Source organism: Nerophis lumbriciformis, linkage group LG34 (genome assembly GCF_033978685.3).
Source record: "Nerophis lumbriciformis linkage group LG34, RoL_Nlum_v2.1, whole genome shotgun sequence".
In the NCBI taxonomy this organism is placed as follows: domain Eukaryota; kingdom Metazoa; phylum Chordata; class Actinopteri; order Syngnathiformes; family Syngnathidae; genus Nerophis; species Nerophis lumbriciformis.
In genome coordinates, this window is record NC_084581.2 from 21,461,318 (window position 1) to 21,478,367 (window position 17,050).

The 17,050-nt window shown below is 39.9% G+C and overlaps 1 protein-coding gene across 9 annotated transcripts in view; it reads right to left on the reverse strand.

Annotated features, from left to right (window-relative positions):
* Nucleotides 1–11,230, reverse strand: part of syne1a (spectrin repeat containing, nuclear envelope 1a) — a 160,297-nt gene extending 149,067 nt beyond the window's left edge. For all 9 annotated transcript variants that reach the window (XM_061929703.2, XM_061929706.2, XM_061929705.2 and 6 more), the window contains exons 1-2: nucleotides 11,086–11,230; nucleotides 3,954–4,015 (exon numbers count right to left, since the gene is read on the reverse strand). In XM_061929703.2, the coding sequence (XP_061785687.2) occupies nucleotides 3,954–4,015; nucleotides 11,086–11,230 (207 nt within the window). The remainder of the gene's footprint in view (nucleotides 1–3,953; nucleotides 4,016–11,085) is intronic.
* Between the last annotated feature and the right edge of the window lie 5,820 nt (nucleotides 11,231–17,050).

Here is a 17,050-nt window from a genome sequence, read left to right on the forward strand (position 1 = left end):
GACTAGGAAAGGGGGGAAATCCACATATCTCTGTTTCTCGCCACATCAAGGATTTCTTCTAAAGTACAGTCACATGCTGGAAGGGGAGGGGAGTTCAACTAGCGGGCCATTAAGAGGGGGATTATAGCGAGGCAAAGAGGTGTGTGTGTGGATGTGCAAGAGGGGTATAATTGAGTCGAAAGAGTGGCAGCGAGACCAATGATGGAGGACAGAGAGCGAGGGAAGAGACCCGAAAGCTAACATCTGGCTAAAAATCAATTAACCCAAACAGCACATGCTTCTCCTATAGTCATTTCATGGTTTTAGATGTTAAAATATCCAGACAGTCCTCCTTAAAAAAGACAGCATGGAAGTATGAAAGGGTTGAATCACCCCGCAGGCTAATTGAAGTCAAATTTACCTTTTTTTGTATTTGATGATCTAGGGGTTAAGGAGGATATTTGTGGATAATTGCAAAAATAAGAAAGTAATATTCATTTCCTAGGCCGAGCCACATGAGCGTAACAAAAAAAGATAAATCACGGGCCTTAATGAGCTAATTACACATGAGAGTCTGGGCCATAATTGATTGTGAGCGGAGGAGCTCGGGGACGTACGTCTTCACTGGGCTCCTGTTTGATTCCCCCGCCACTCTTCACTCAATATCAACAGTAAGGCGCCAACGAGACAGAAACAAAGAAAAAACTCAAGAGCATTTAAATCTCCCACTACAAGGCAATAAACCATAATTGGTTTCCCCACTTTCCTCACTATACTGTAAATAAGTAGTACAACCATGTATTTCCCCCAGCAATCAATTAATGATAATAGTGAAAAAGTTAGAATTTAATACAATAGAATAAAAACATGTGCTAGCAAAACATCACTATTTTAAATACAAAGTTAGTATTGTATTGTAATTTACTGCAATACATTTCTGGATTTGAAAAGTCATGTATAGCATGCAGAACTATTGTACTCTTTGTTCCATCCAACAAGATCCATCATTAGAAATTTGTAAAAAACCTTTTTCAGTATTGTATGTTTACATGAACGAAAGACTGGCAATACACTTCAAGCTAGTCTACGACACTTTTGTAACGCAAAAAACATAAGAACATCTCTGGCTAGCATGTTATCATTTGTGGTATATCACTAGATATAAAGCATGCAGCACGTTCGAAAGTTAGCAGCCTTTCGGCGGCCGCGTAACCATGGCAAACAATCTCTTTTAAATAAAAAAAGCTTGCAATTCTGGAAATGCTGTGTTTTCTCCCAAAAATGCATAATATCAACACAAATACACATAATTTGTATATATTTTTGCATTTGTCATTTGCCATCTAAAACTTTTTATTTTTTTTAAATGTTCTTATTGCCCATGAGATAACTGCAGATCCTGACAAAAAGTGGCATTTACCATGCTGAATTTATGCTTCATTATTATCATTTGGGCTTGAATCTGAGCCGCACCCTGCGGTGGTGCACACCTCTGCCAAGGCCAGTGTTAATGGGTTCTTGGACAAGATAGTTTTTTGCATAATCTTTCTTACACAAGGGGATATGAAACCTCCGCCAATGCATATCAAAGTGTTGGGAGCATCTCTGAGAAGATAAGTGCACGATTGTACCTTTGAGGGGGCCCAGTGGGTTGTCAGTGTTTGGTGGTACCCTCTATGTATGCTTAACACTTGACTTGTACAGCTTGAGAACACTTTTGCCTTTCTGATCGTGGAAAAAGGTACAAGCCTTGGGAACAACATTAATTACTGTGGGGTCCAGTAATTAATGTTGCCTACTGAGGTACAGAAATGGAGCCCTGAATGCATCGTTTTAGTTTATGCATACAGTATGTTTGTGAGGTTAATTAAACATCAAAAGAGATTTCACTTGACCAAGTAATCGCTGGGTAAACTAAATCTGTTTGCCTTGAAAAACGCCTCAGTGACGACGAGACCTCTCCGGTTCACACGGCCACTCTGTAATTAAGCTTTAACCCTCTCAGAGAGGATTTGTCATAATGCAAACTTGGGGCCGCACTCATTTGATTTGAAGTCCCAGTCTTACACTCATTTGCCACTCCAGAGCCATGCAAGGGGTCGGACCGAAAGCATTAAGTGCAATATTTTTACAGCAACCAAAATAATCAACATATTGGTAAGATATAAATTGCATGGCTATACACAACCACAGTGTATCCCTTCAGACATCTTCATGGTTTAGCTAGTACCTAATATTGTGACCTATGGCTCATGAGTGTATTAACTGGTGACTTAATCTGGTGAGCTACCACCCAGCAAAAAGAATCATTAATCATCTTTGTGAATTACTGGTTCTCACACAGCCTTTCTCTAAGAACATTCCTTTTGTTATACCTGTGAAATAGTAAAAAAAAGTGAGGGGGAAGGGGAGTGACTGAAAAGAAAAACACCCACCGCCAACGCCAGGTCTCAACTCACCTAACGATTAATCACACAGCTTTAGGCGCTGAATTAAAGACCTGTGATAACTGGAGTGTCCTAATCATCTGCATAGCCAAGAGCGGGATCTATCCCTCGGAGAGCCGACTGCTAAACCAACTGTTCAAGCTCCTCTGTCTTACCCACCTCACAGGCTTTCTTTGGAAAAGCATTTCTTTATTACGACGGCCTTATCGACCTTCTCTTGCTAGCTCGTCACAAAGAGCTTGTAGACGTTTTTGAAGACAAATGTGGGCCAATCACTATCGCCAAGGCAACGCCAGGTATCAGGTGAAAAGGTTGAAGTGAGACTGACGGAAGGAGATAATCAAAATATAATCAACCAGGGAGGGATGGAACTGTAAATCCAGACAAAATACATCTGCACAATTTGATGAGATCCAATCATCTTTCTGTGACAAATGGTGTCAGAAGTGGGATGGACTCCCATAGCATGCCCAGTTCAAAGGACCCGAAAGGGCAGTAGAAGTTGAAGATGGGTGAGACACTATAGGATTATTGGAAAAGAGACACCTGTGTAGCCCACCTTAGGGGGTCAGTGGCGTCAAAAGGGGCATGGCTTGCCATGATGAGGTGTGACTTAAATCCGTTTGTAATTATATCTATTTATTAGAGGCATTTTAAATATATTTCTTGCTGTTTTTGCCACAATGTGCCTACCATGATGCTGTAATCATTTCTATACAACCATCACAGACCATAGCTCTACTCTAGTGCGCCCAAATATGCCATGTAATAAATAAACCATGTGTTTACTTTTGGTGTTATTAAAGATTCAAGACGCTTATACATATTTTGCTGTGACGATAATTTTACGCTGGCAGAATCCGGAACCGTGATATCCTATATGATGTCAAGGTTTACACTCTATGGGGTGCCTTTTAAAATGAATGTTATGCATGGTTCAAGGTCTCCACAGCTGTCTAATGTCAAATATGAAAAAGCGCAGATTGAAAGAATATTTAATTGCGTCGCACTGTGACATATTTACCCTGTCTGCACATCCCTGACCCGCTACCCAAGTGATAATGGGTTAAATTGTGCAAGCTAATGCTGTGTAATAAAACAATTACACGCCAATAATAAAGCTCCCTTCTTCGCAGCTGCTTTAGGTGCACAGTGTGAGTTATAGTTTGTCTGTATGTATTAAGCTAGTATGCAGAACAATCTAAATACTTCCATATGAGAGGAAAGGTTACCAAGACTTTAAAAGTCTAACGTTAGCTTGCAGTAACAAAGACATGGACTGTGTTAATTGCTGTAATGTGAAAGTGGTAATTAGAGTGAGCGTAAATCTTTGCTTGCAGCTAAATGAGACCAGGAGGATCAAAATAAGAACTTTGTGTGTCTGTTGATGTGCATGCGTGTGTGTGCGCCGTCTTAGCCAGCACGTGAGTCCCATGACCGGCTCAGCAATGTGTTATGAGAAATGGAGCAAATTTCTCAGTGGATTGAAGACAGAAAAGAATAGAAAAGCATCAAACGACTTCTTACCTTTGCCAAGTGGGAATTGATCCATTTGGTGAACGTCCGTTTCTGCACAGCCTCTTGCTCATCTGTAAATCAGAGCCCAGAGTGTCACCATCAGTCATAAACAAAGAGGAGATTTGAACACCATTGTCTATTGTTTGGAGAGCTGAACGATGTCTCACAAATACTTTATGAATTTCTCTCACAATCTGTGTCGTCAAATACTAAAGCTTCACAATATTTGACCAACTTGACATTTAAAAGGGAAAAATACCCTTTAAACGATGGCCGACCATAATCCACAAATAGTGTTATTACATGACTTTAAAAGTACAGTGGTCCTTTGGTTTTTGTATGCTTCACTTTGCCTATTGTCTTTCTGTTAAAATAATTACCCAACTGATTTTTCCAAGTTTTTCAGGAAAACTTCACAAAAGTGTAACATATGACATTTATTGATAATTTCACAAAAAAAAAGAAGGTAACAAAAGATGGCTATTGGCATAGTAATAACAGTGTGTAAAACATGTAACTTAAGAGAAATAAATTATTTCCTAAGCAATTATTTGAACATGCCTTTGTGACTTAAGCAAGATATGGTAACACTTGATTTTGAAGGTGTCTACATAAGAGTCACACAAGCCGGTCATAAACATGATCATGAACATTAATGTTACTTCCAAGTGTCATTAATGTTCATGACATATCCCATGTCATGTTTATGACAAGCTCATGTCTCTTATGTAGTTGGAACTGTTTACATGTTTGAAATAAACTTCAACCTACCTACACCTTCAAAATAAAGTGTTACCATATCTTGCTTAAGTCACAAAGGCATGTTCAAAAAATCGCCTAAGTAATTTTTTTCTCATAGGCCATTATCTTAAAAGTGGTAAAATCACATGATCTGATCAACTGAGGATGAAGGCGATTTTACCATAAGTGGCCGGTGTCATGAGGAGATGATTTATGGAAAAAAAAAAAAAAAAAAACACATTTTGAGAAAAACTGACTTAGGCGATTACTTTAACAATGTGACACTATGATTTGGTTCGACCGACATTATATTATGGCCAAAAGCCATCTCTGTTATTGTACGGCCAAAAATTGCATGTGACAACTTGAACTAGTCTATTTGCAAACTGCAATGGAGTTAGTTTCAACCAGACTGGCAAAGTTAGCATGTCTGCATCATTTCAATTTGGAAGCAGCTGTTGGACACTTTATATTATTTTGTTATTAAGATTGATTTGCACATATAAAGGGAACTTATGATGAATTTAGTCTTAGTATGTATTTTGGTTTGAGTTTGCACACAGTTTTGGATGCCTCTGTCCACAGAGTTCTGCAGTCTGGCTATGTTGTGATGTCACAGCAAGGTAGACAAAATGATCTGGACATTAAAACTCACAGTCTTCTCTTCAGGCAGTGAGGAAACACCAAAAAAGTTAGGATAAGGTATTATTTTCATCTAACCTTGGAATGCGCATAATAACACTGGCGTGCGACATGAAGTAACATTAATGCTGCGAAGAACAGGTGTTTGTTAATGTAGCTCTGAATTGATCTGAGTGTGCAGGAGTTACCTAATGTGAGCGGGTGAATCTAGATAATGTTTTTGAAGTTTATTTTCTACCTTGTCTTAAAACGACTTTAAAATATATTCAAACAGTGTACATTTTCAAAATATGAATTCTGATACTTTTTCAGTATGTGGGGCCTGGTTTTATTTGCAATCTGGGAACACCTTCTGAAACAAACATGTAGACAGACTCAAAAAACAGGTTATAGATTTGACAGTGGAACAACATTAACACAAAATTCACACCAAAGCATATCCAATACATTTAACCAAGACCACAAGGAAGTGTTTAAATGTAGATTAAAATCTATGAGAAGTTACCTCTGAGCCTAAGGTCTAGTACTCATCCATTCATCCATTTTTTTTACTACTTGTTCCTCTCTGGGTCACAAGGGGCTGGAGCCTATCCCAGCTGAGCAGAAGGCAGGGTAAGGACAAGTCGCCACCTCATTGCAGGGCCAAGTTAATATTTAGTTGTTAAGTGAATTGCTGTGGGATTTAGCTTCAAATCTAGAATAAATATTTATTTGTGGGAAAAACACCCTTTGCAAATGTTTTTATGGCCTCTGAAATGAGTATAAAACATTCGGATAAAACAAGAGAAATAATTGATTATAAATGAATATCTTTTTTCTAAGTCATTATAAAACATAGGTAATAAATGATCAAGACATTATAACACATTATGACAACCAACCCCTATTTAATTGCATTGAAAAGTAGAGAAATACATTAATGCGTCTTAACTTGGGCTGTCAAATTCAACCAGTTAACTCATGTTATCAATCACAAAAAAAATACCATTAATTGTGTATATATGAAGATTAATCATGCAATTTATTTTGACTGTACCTGCTTCTTTACCCTAACAACAGAGGGTTACCTTAAAAGTAATGGTCAGTGATCAGGTCAATGCATATGTCAGTGCAGAGATGAAGAGAGGAAAAGGCTTGCTGGCAAATTTAATTCCAAAATAAACCCTAACTTTAGATAAAACAAATAAAGCAAATAAAAGCTGTGTATTCAAGTGAAACATTTATCCACTTTGACATTCAGACAATAAAATCTCATTTGTGTCCAAATATCAGCGCTTTTTTCAAGTTAATGTTTTGTTACTGTAGCATCAAAGCTAACAACATTTAACCACTCGTTACCAAGTTAATAGCAATTTAAATTATATCTTTCCCTCTATATACTGAGGGGCTGAATATTTACAAGTTGTCATGAAAAACACACAAATGTTTAGCCGTCTTATTCTAGAGAAGACTCTGTAGGTCAGGGGTGTCAAACTTGTTTTCATTGAGTCCACATCGCAGTAATGGCTGCTTTCAGAGGGCCACTTTTTTACAAATTAAAATGATGCACGTGGGTAATAACCTGTGATTAATCATTTAGGAGATGCCTTGGTCATACTTTCTCTGATTGATTAAAAGCCCATCACAACTTTGAAACTGACTTGGCCTTACTCTCTCTGTACACGGTTCTGGTTTATGGTGTGTTTTTTTGTTTGTTGCGCCCTAAACAGTTTTAATACTATATACCGGTAATTAAAATAATATAACATATTGTAACGTGCATCTTAGTTGTAGTTTTCATTAACACTTTTAAAAGGTGTTGAAATCGCCATGTAAAATCGCTAATACTAATCGGTGTCATGTCAGTAGCAAAGCAATGTATATTAGCATCAAGTTAGCACATTTTGGAAAGGTGGAGCCGTACTTTACTTAGCTTGAAGCATTTCTTTGAATCAATTACTTTGTTGGCATTGAAAATTGCAACATTACCTAGAGCAGGGGTGTCAAACTTGTTTTCATTGAGGGCCACATCGCAGTAAAGGCTGCCTTCAGAGGTCCACTTTTTAAAACATTTGATTAAAATTATGTATGCAGTAAATAACCTGTGATTAATCAAAATGCAAATGTATCTGATTTAAAAAAGAAAAACATAATTATTGCCTACACACTTGATTATTAGATTTGCTTCATGTACAAACTAAAGGATAAATCATACACAAAAGTGACAAGCAAATATTCAACTGTTTATTTTTATCTTTACTAACCTATTTTTGTAATACATTCTATAATAATGTAATATTTGGCATGATTAGATAATAACATTTAAAATATATGCCCTTTTTCCTAAAAATAATTATTTGCATTTAGTAAAAAAATGAAATATTTTATTAACACGCATTTTTCCCAGATTTTTGCGGGCCACATACAATGATGTGGGGGGCCACATCTGGCCCCCGGGCCTTGAATTTGACACTTGTGATGTAGGTGATCTCTGATCATAATTCCGTAAATTTCCATACTATAGTTTGAGGAAAAACGTCCTGTGGTGGCGGGATAACAACCGACCCTGTTATCCCCTACACAATATAATGTGCCAGTCTGCAAGTTGCAGTCTGAATCAGGAGCAAATTATGTTTAGTTGCTGGCAAGTGGGACAATGTTTGTTTACCTGCCATCCTGTCTGTGGCAAACTGCAATATCCTTGAGATGTCATCAGTGAGCTAGGCACGTCTATCTCGGGGAGTTTCTTTCTATTAATAAATATGCTGACAATTTGATTAAAGTAAAGTTGGTTAGCGGGTCACCGAGTACAGTGGGCAGTCAGGTGTGTGTTTGTGTGTAAGAGAGAGATAGAGCGAGTGGACTGTTCATTCATAATGCAGATAGTCAAACGAGTCAGTGAGCAGGTCTCTCTTGGATGAATTCATCTTTTGATTGGTTGCAGCGATGATCAAATATTGATGACCGGTAATATTGTAAGGGAATGATTTTGCTCAACCATCCATTCTAAAGACAGAACACATTTGATGGAGAAGATTGGTGCCTGTGTGTGGTGCAGGGATTCTGTGGGACGATGTGACTTTGAGCTGGCAACCATTCAATATCACAAAAGGGGAGATTTAAAAAAAGAAAAGGCAACCTCAGCAAGCAAGCCTGGAAGCGGCATTTTACCACACTTGATTACTTTCTCGGGCAGCATTAGCCTGTATCATTAGTCTCATCAACAGCCGCCAGTCTCTTATCTTAATGAAATATCATTAAGGTCTGCTTTGTTGTCCTGGCGGCTGTGGTTGCTGTGGTAACGAGGAAGTAAATGTATAGAAACTCAAGTAGCGAGCTATGTCCAAATACAACTGGGAATTCTAACAGGATTTTTTTTAGGGGGGGGACCTCTAAATGTGCACAAAACTTTAGATTTCCAACTACCATCATGCATGACATGACACCTAAATTTTGCTTTGTAACAAGGTTTTTGTGGCTTTTTGTGACACATATTCCAAATAAAAAATTATTTTGGTGATTAGAGAAGAAGTGAATGTTATAATGTCACTTAAAATACCCATACAGTTAATGGAGGTTTTAGGATGATCACACGTTGACCATGGAACAGACTATTTATTTTATCATTATACTTCCTATGGCGATAACATCTTTAGCATTTTACAAAACCCAAAACCAGTGAAGTTGGCAAATTGTGTAAATCGTAAATAAAAACAGAATACAATGATTTGCAAATTCTTTTCAACCTATATTGAATTGAATACACTGCAAAGACAAGATACTTAACGTTTGAACTGGAAAACTTGGAATATTAGCTCATTTGGAATTTGATGCCTGCAACATGTTTCAAAAAATCTGGCACAAGTGGCAAAAAAGATTGAGAAAGTTGAGGAATGCCCATCAAACACTTATTTAGAACATCCCACAGGTGAACAGGCTAATTGGGGACAGGTGGGTGCCATGATTGGGTATACAAGTAGATTCCATGAAATGCTCTTTCATTCACAAACATGGATGGGGCGAGGGTCACCACTTTGTGAACAAATGCATGAGCAAATTGTCCAACAGTTTAAGAACAATATTTCTCAACAAGCTATTGCAAGGAACTTAGGGATTTCACCATCTACGGTCCGTAATATCATCAAAAGGTTCAGAGAATCTGGAGAAATCACTGCACGTAAGCGATGATATTACGGACTTTTGATTCCTCAGGCGGTACTGCATCAAAAAGCGACATCATTGTGTAAAGGATATCACCACATGGCTCAGGAACACTTCAGACAACCACTGTCAGTAACTACAGTTTGTCGCTACATCTGTAAGTGCAAGTTAAAACTCTACAAAGTAAAGCAAAAGACATTTATCAACACCACCCAGAAACGCTGCCGATGGACTGATGCAAAGTGGAAAAGTGTTCTGTGGTCTGACGAGTCCACATTTCAAATTGTTTTTGGAAACTGTGGACGTCGTGTCCTCCGGACCAAAGAGGGAAAGAACCATCCGGATTGTTGTAGGCGCAAAGTTCAAAAGCCAGCATCTGTGATGGTATGGGGATGTATTAGTGCCCAAGGCATGGGTAACTTGCACATCTGTGAAGGCACCATTAATGCTGAAAGGTGCATACAGGTTTTGGAGCAACATATTTTGCCATCCAAGCAACGTTACCATGGACGCCCCTGCTTATTTCAGCAAGACAACGCCAAGCCACGTGTTACAACAGCGTGGCTTCATAGTAAAAAAGTGCGGGTACTAGACTGGCCTGCCTGTAGTCCAGACCTGTCTCCCATTGAAAATGTGTGGGGCAATATGAAGCCTAAAATAAGACAACTGAGACCTTGCAGTGTTGAACAACTTAAGCTGTACATCAAGCAAGAATGGGCAAGAATTCTACCTGAAAAGCTTTAAAAATTGGTCTCATCAGTTCCCAAATATTTACTGAGTGTTGTTAAAAGGAAAGGCCATGTAACACAGTGGTAAAAATGCCCCTGTGCCAACATTTTGCAATGTGTCGCTGCCATTAAATTCTAAGTTAATGATTATTTGAAAAAAAAAAAAGTAAGTTTCTCAGTTCGAACATTAAATATCTTGTCTTTGCAGTCTATTCAATTGAATAAAAGTTGAAAAGGATTTGCAAATCATTGTATTCTGATTTTATTTACGAATTACACAACGTGCCAACTTCCCTGCTTTTGGGTTTTGTATAATAAGCATCCTGTAATATGATTTAAATGATTTCTGGGTACTCAAGGGCGAACACCATCTCAAATGTAAAGAAACTCAACAATATTGACAGATTCTAAACAGAATATTTCTTAAATAGATGTGTTGTAGTTTATAAATAATACATTTCTGGACAATTCCTAGACATATGTGTAGCCTCTTACACACCTGCAGTTTGGGAGTGACAGTGACAGGCATTTCTCCATAAACTGATCCCAATTAGCATATTTGTTTGAGTCCGCAGTGGGTCTCAAACCTGCCACCCTGCCATCTATAAGTCCTTACAGATGGAGCTTCTGCTGCACCCTCCCCCTTAAATATATGTGAACACCGACTCTCCACAGCTGAACAAATATGCGACTTAAGACATGCATGAAACCATAAACACTGCTCAGTAACTACAGTACATCCATTGTCCAAATACTTCTGGACTCAACTGTCCACTGCAATGCCACACTGAAGTCCCACAACCTTGCGTGCCGCACACTGCAGGGTCGCTGCTGTCTTTTTTCACACTCAAACTCACTCGCACGCACACACACACTGGCTGCACACTCACCACGCAGGTAGTGGTAAAAGCCGGCCACAAGGTTGAATGATGCGTTCTTGTTTGGGGAGGCGTCGCCCCCCACTCGTCTTGCCATGTTGTACCCCAGAATGCGCCTCTGTTCCTGCTTGCTCTCATGGGGGCGTCGGTAGGACATCCACCAAAATAAAAAAAGAGGAGAGGGAAAGAGAGAGAGAGAGAGAAAGAGAGAGAGAGAGACTACTTTGCCCTTGCTGCTACCTCTAAGGGACTGTTGCTTTAAGGCTGTTCCTCTTAAGATTCTTTGCCACAATATTGTCCGGTCCTGCAGTATTTCCTGCCTGCTAAGCAGCTCAGGAGTGAAAAAAGTGTATGTGTGTGAGAGAGTGCAGCGCAGTGCCGTCTTGCCTTTGCATCAATCTTTCTTGCTCAGTGCCCCTCTCTCTCTTTTTATCATGCACACTCTCACACCTCAGCCCCTCCCTCTTAATTTCCCAATGTAAGCTTGTGGCTACCAAACGTCCCTCCACTGGCCAGCCAATTGGAGGGCACGGGAACGTGTGACGTCACAGAGGGGTGCAGTTGGGTGGCGTTGAAGGGCACCGTTGAAGCAGGTTGGGATGGGAGGAAATGCTCTTGCTCCACTAACAGCAGCTGAATGCAGGATTTCTATGGGGGGTCTTGAGAGTCGCAAACACACACCGTCTCGTCTTGCTCTCTCATCTGAGCAGACAGCATGCTGCGCTACCAGACTGCAAGCTTTCTTCTGCACACAGCCTGCAGCATATACGATAACAGTGACACTTCTGTCTCATCTTTGAATCTAAAAAAAAAACTCACATCCAGAAAAAAAGTCAAATGTCCCTATTTTGCTATGATAAATTCTACATGTGTTTTGCTTTTTCGTTCACCTTTATTTGTGTTTTTTTTTTTAGATATAAAGACAATAATATACAACACAAACTCAAAGTAGTAGAAATCCAGTGTATTATGTGAGTCACAAAGTTAAGCTTTTTGTACTTTGTTGTTGTTGCTAACTTATTTTTCCACTTGTCTTGATTATAACATGACTTTTTCTCAGTTGTATTTATTCATACAAAACCCAAAACCAGTGAAGTTGGCACGTTGTGTAAATCGTAAATAAAAACAGAATACAATGACTTGCAAACCTTTTAAACCCATATTCAATTGAAAGACAAGATACTCAACGGCAACGTTAGAACTGGTAAACTTTGTTATGTTTTGCAAATATTAGCTTATTTGGAATTTGATGCCTGCAACATGTTTCAAAAAAGCTGGCACAAGTGGCCAAAAAGACTGAGAAAGTTGAGGAATGCTCATCAAACACTTATTTGGAAAATCCCACAGGTGAACAGGCTAATTGGGAACAGGTGGGTGCCATGATTGGGTATAAAAGCAACTTCCATGAAATGCTCAGTCATTCACAAACAAGGATGGGGTGAGGGTCACCACTTTGTGAACAAATGTGTGAGCAAATTGTCCAACAGTTTAAGAACAACATTTCTCAACAAGCTATTGCAAGGAATTTAGGGATTTCACCATCCAACCATGCCCGTGACCTTCGATCCATCAGGCAGTACTGCATCAAAAACTGACATCAGTGTGTAAAGGATATCACCACTTCGGCTCAGGAACACTTCAGAAAACCACTGTCAGTAACTACAGTTTGTCGCTACATCTGTAAGTGCAAGTTAAACTACTAATACTATGCAAAGCCAAAGCCATTTATCAACAACACCCAGAAAAGTTTTCTGTGGTCTGACGAATCCACATTTCAAAATGTTTTTGGAAACTGTGGACGTCGTGTCCTCCGGACCAAAGAAGAAAATAACAATCCGCACTGTTATAGGCGCAAAGTTCAAAGGCCAGCATCTGTGATGGTATGGGGGTGTATTAGTGCCCAAGGCATGAGTACCGTATTTTTCGGACTATAAGTCGCTCCGGAGTATAAGTCGCATTGGCCGAAAATGCATAATAAAGAAGGAAAAAAACATATATAAGTCGCACTGGAGTATAAGTCGCATTTCTGGGGGAAATTTTTGATCAAACCCAGCACCAAGAATAGACATTTGAAAGGCAATTTAAAATAAATAAAGAATAGTGAACAACAGGCTGAATAAGTGTACGTTATATGAGGCATAAATAACCAACTGAGAACGTGCCTGGTATGTTAACGTAACATATTATGGTAAGAGTCATTCAAATAACTATAACACATAGAACATGTTATACGTTTACCAAACAATCGGTCACTCCTAATCGCTAAATCCGATAAAATCTTATACGTCTAGTCTCTTACGTGAATGAGCTAAATAATATTATTTTATATTTTACGATAATGTGTTAATAATTTCACACATAAGTCGCTCCTGAGTATAAGTCGCACCCCGGCCAAACTATGAAAAAAACTGCGATTTATAGTCCGAAAAATACGGTATCTGGGAAGGCACCATTAATGCTGAAAGGTCCATACAGGTTTTGGAGCAACATATGTTGCCATCCAAGCAATTTCAGCAAGACAATGCCACGCCAAATTCTGCACATGTTACAACAGCATGGCTTCGTAGTAAAAGAGTGCGGGTACTAGACTGGTCTGCCTGTAGTCCAGACTTGTCTCCCATTGAAAATGTGTGTCGCATTATGAAGCATAAAATACGACAACGGAGACCTCGGACTGTTGAACAACTTAAGCTGTACATCAAGCAGGAATAGGAAAGAATTCCACCTGAAAAGCTTAAAAAATTGGTCTCCTCAGGTCCAAAGGTTTACTGAGTGTTGTTAAAAGGAAAGGCCATGTAACACTGTGGTAAAAATGCCTCTGTGACAACTTTTTTGCAATATGTTGCTGCCATTAAATTCTAAGTTAACGATTATTTTGAAAAAAAAAAAGGAAGTTTCTCAGTTCGAACATTAAATATCTTGTCTTTGCAGTCTATTCATTTGAATATAAGTTCAAAAGGATTTGCAAATCATTTTATTCTGTTTTTATTTACGATTTACACAATGTGCCAACTTCACTGGTTTTGTACTTTATTATTCGATTTTATAAATAAATTTTCTACATAATTGTATAATTTTTGTGCTTTTTGCCGCTGTCCATCCATTGTCCCTTTCAGGGGCTTAGACTTAGACTTAGAAATTCTTTATTGGCCTTAGAGGCCCCACTACAATAGAGCCCTATACTGAACTCAATACACTAGCTCACAATATTTATACCACTTACACAAGGGCAGAAAAACATTTTTTTCTTTTTCAACTGAAACCTTTAACATATCCATACAACCTCATATAGTATGTCGTCTTCCAGGCCCCTTTTTGACACACACACCCTCCTGCTACCTCCCGCCTCCAAATAAATGCACCTGGGGATAGGTTGATTGGCAACACTAAAATTAGCCCTAGTGTGTGAATGTGAGTGTGAATGCTTGTCTGTCTATTGTGTTGGCCCTGCGATGAGCTGGCGACTTGTCCAGGGAGTACCCCGCCTTCTGTCCGAGTGCTGCTGGGATAGGCTCCAGCCCCCCGCGACCCCATGAGGGACAAACAGTACAAAATGGATAAATGGACACACACACACATACAGTGTGATGCATTATCAAAGCACAAAAGCTCTACTTTGAAATCTCCCGTTCAAGAGGCTGAGAAGCAATATTATCATGCAGATACAGCAGATTTTTTTATATCAGTCTTAAAGATGAATGAACCATTTGTCATTTGTGTGATTTCCCTCTTTTGTTCTTTTGGGGTGACCCCCGATGCTGCCTTCCACACACTTGCAATGGATTTTAATTATAAAAGTCATCAATAACCAATGGCAGCTGCATGTCTTCTGTTATCTGTCTGCTGATAATCACATAATATGATATTTCTCCCTGGCCTTGAAAAAGGCTACCATGGCCTATTCATATAGAGCCACTGTCCATTTTACCTTTCTATACACATGGTGCTCATTAGTGAGTGTAAAACACCTTTATTTGCAGTACAGACTAAAGGCACTCAAAATAGGCCAAAACACATTTAGGAATAGATAATAACAGACTACATTGGCTATAGGCACAATCTGTTTTTGTTTAAACTATAGCTAAAAGGGATTTATTGTGATTACTTCTGAAGTGTTGCACTCAGGGCACTATTTCTTCCATGTGCTTAAGAGAAAACGCTGCACAATTGCGCAGATTCTGGTTTCGCTTCCTGTTGGGCGGGGTCCGTGCCCGTTTGTTCCGGCCTTGCGCTGTGGGGTCTGTGTCTGGCTTTATGCGGGGGCAGCGCAGCCCTCTTGTTTGGTGTGGGTGCTGTGTCTCGGTTGTTTGTGTGGGTTTGGATTGGGGAGTGCAGTCTACTGGGGTAGGTGTTGATGTCTCTTGTTTGCGTGTTAGCATTTGGGCTGACTGGCGAGCTGGCGCTGGCTGGTCTCCATGGTCCTGCCTGTGTATGGACTAATCTGTTTATATATGTGTGTGTGTGTGTGTGTGTGTATGTATTGATGGATGTAAGTATGTATATGTGTATGTATGTATGTGTGTTTGTGTATATATAAGTATATATGCATATATGTGTATGTATGTATATATAAATCTAATAAATCTTTTTGGGGGGGGGGGGGGGCTCTCGGGGTCAGCTTGTCCTCAGGCTACTGCAGCCAGGCTGCATGTCTGGGGTGTCTGGGGCCCACCGTCCACCCCTTCCGGATGCCCATCTTGGTTGGGGCCTCCTGGGTCTAGTCCCCGCGTCTATTGTGGCAGCTCGGTGCGCTGCAGAGTACTCTGCAGCGCACCGACTGCAGCGCACCGAATTGCACCGAATTGCAAGTCGGCCAGCTGCTGGGGTAGTGACCTTGTGTGTCAGCGTGTCTGTGATGTCCTTTTTTTTTCTCTCTTCCCTCAAGGGGAGGATCTGCCGGGGCAGTTGCAGGATGTTCCATCTCCATCGTTGGGATCCCTGCAGGTGGGGTATGTATAATATATACAGGTAAAAGCCAGTAAATTAGAATATTTTGAAAAACTTGATTTATTTCAGTAATTGCATTCAAAAGGTGTAACTTGTACATTATATTTATTCATTGCACACAGACTGATGCATTCAAATGTTTATTTCATTTAATTTTGATGATTTGAAGTGGCAACAAATTAAAATCCAAAATTCCGTGTGTCACAAAATTAGAATATTACTTAAGGCTAATACAAAAAAGGGATTTTTAGAAATGTTGGCCAACTGAAAAGTATGAAAATGAAAAATATGAGCATGTACAATACTCAATACTTGGTTGGAGCTCCTTTTGCCTCAATTACTGCGTTAATGCGGCGTGGCATGGAGTCGATGAGTTTCTGGCACTGCTCAGGTGTTATGAGAGCCCAGGTTGCTCTGATAGTGGCCTTCAACTCTTCTGCGTTTTTGGGTCTGGCATTCTGCATCTTCCTTTTCACAATACCCCACAGATTTTCTATGGGGCTAAGGTCAGGGGAGTTGGCGGGCCAATTTAGAACAGAAATACCATGGTCCGTAAACCAGGCACGGGTAGATTTTGCGCTGTGTGCAGGCGCCAAGTCCTGTTGGAACTTGAAATCTCCATCTCCATAGAGCAGGTCAGCAGCAGGAAGCATGAAGTGCTCTAAAACGAGACGGCTGCGTTGACCCTGGATCTCAGGAAACAGAGTGGACCGACACCAGCAGATGACATGGCACCCCAAACCATCACTGATGGTGGAAACTTTACACTAGACTTCAGGCAACGTGGATCCTGTGCCTCTCCTGTCTTCCTCCAGACTCTGGGACCTCGATTTCCAAAGGAAATGCAAAATTTGCTTTCGTCAGAAAACATGACTTTGGACCACTCAGCAGCAGTCCAGCTCTTTTTTTCCTTAGCCCAGGTGAGACGCTTTTCGCGCTGTTTCTTGGTCAACAGTGGCTTGACACGAGGTATGCGGCAGTTGAAACCCATGTCTTTCAAGCGTCTCTTGGTGGTGGATCTTGAAGCACT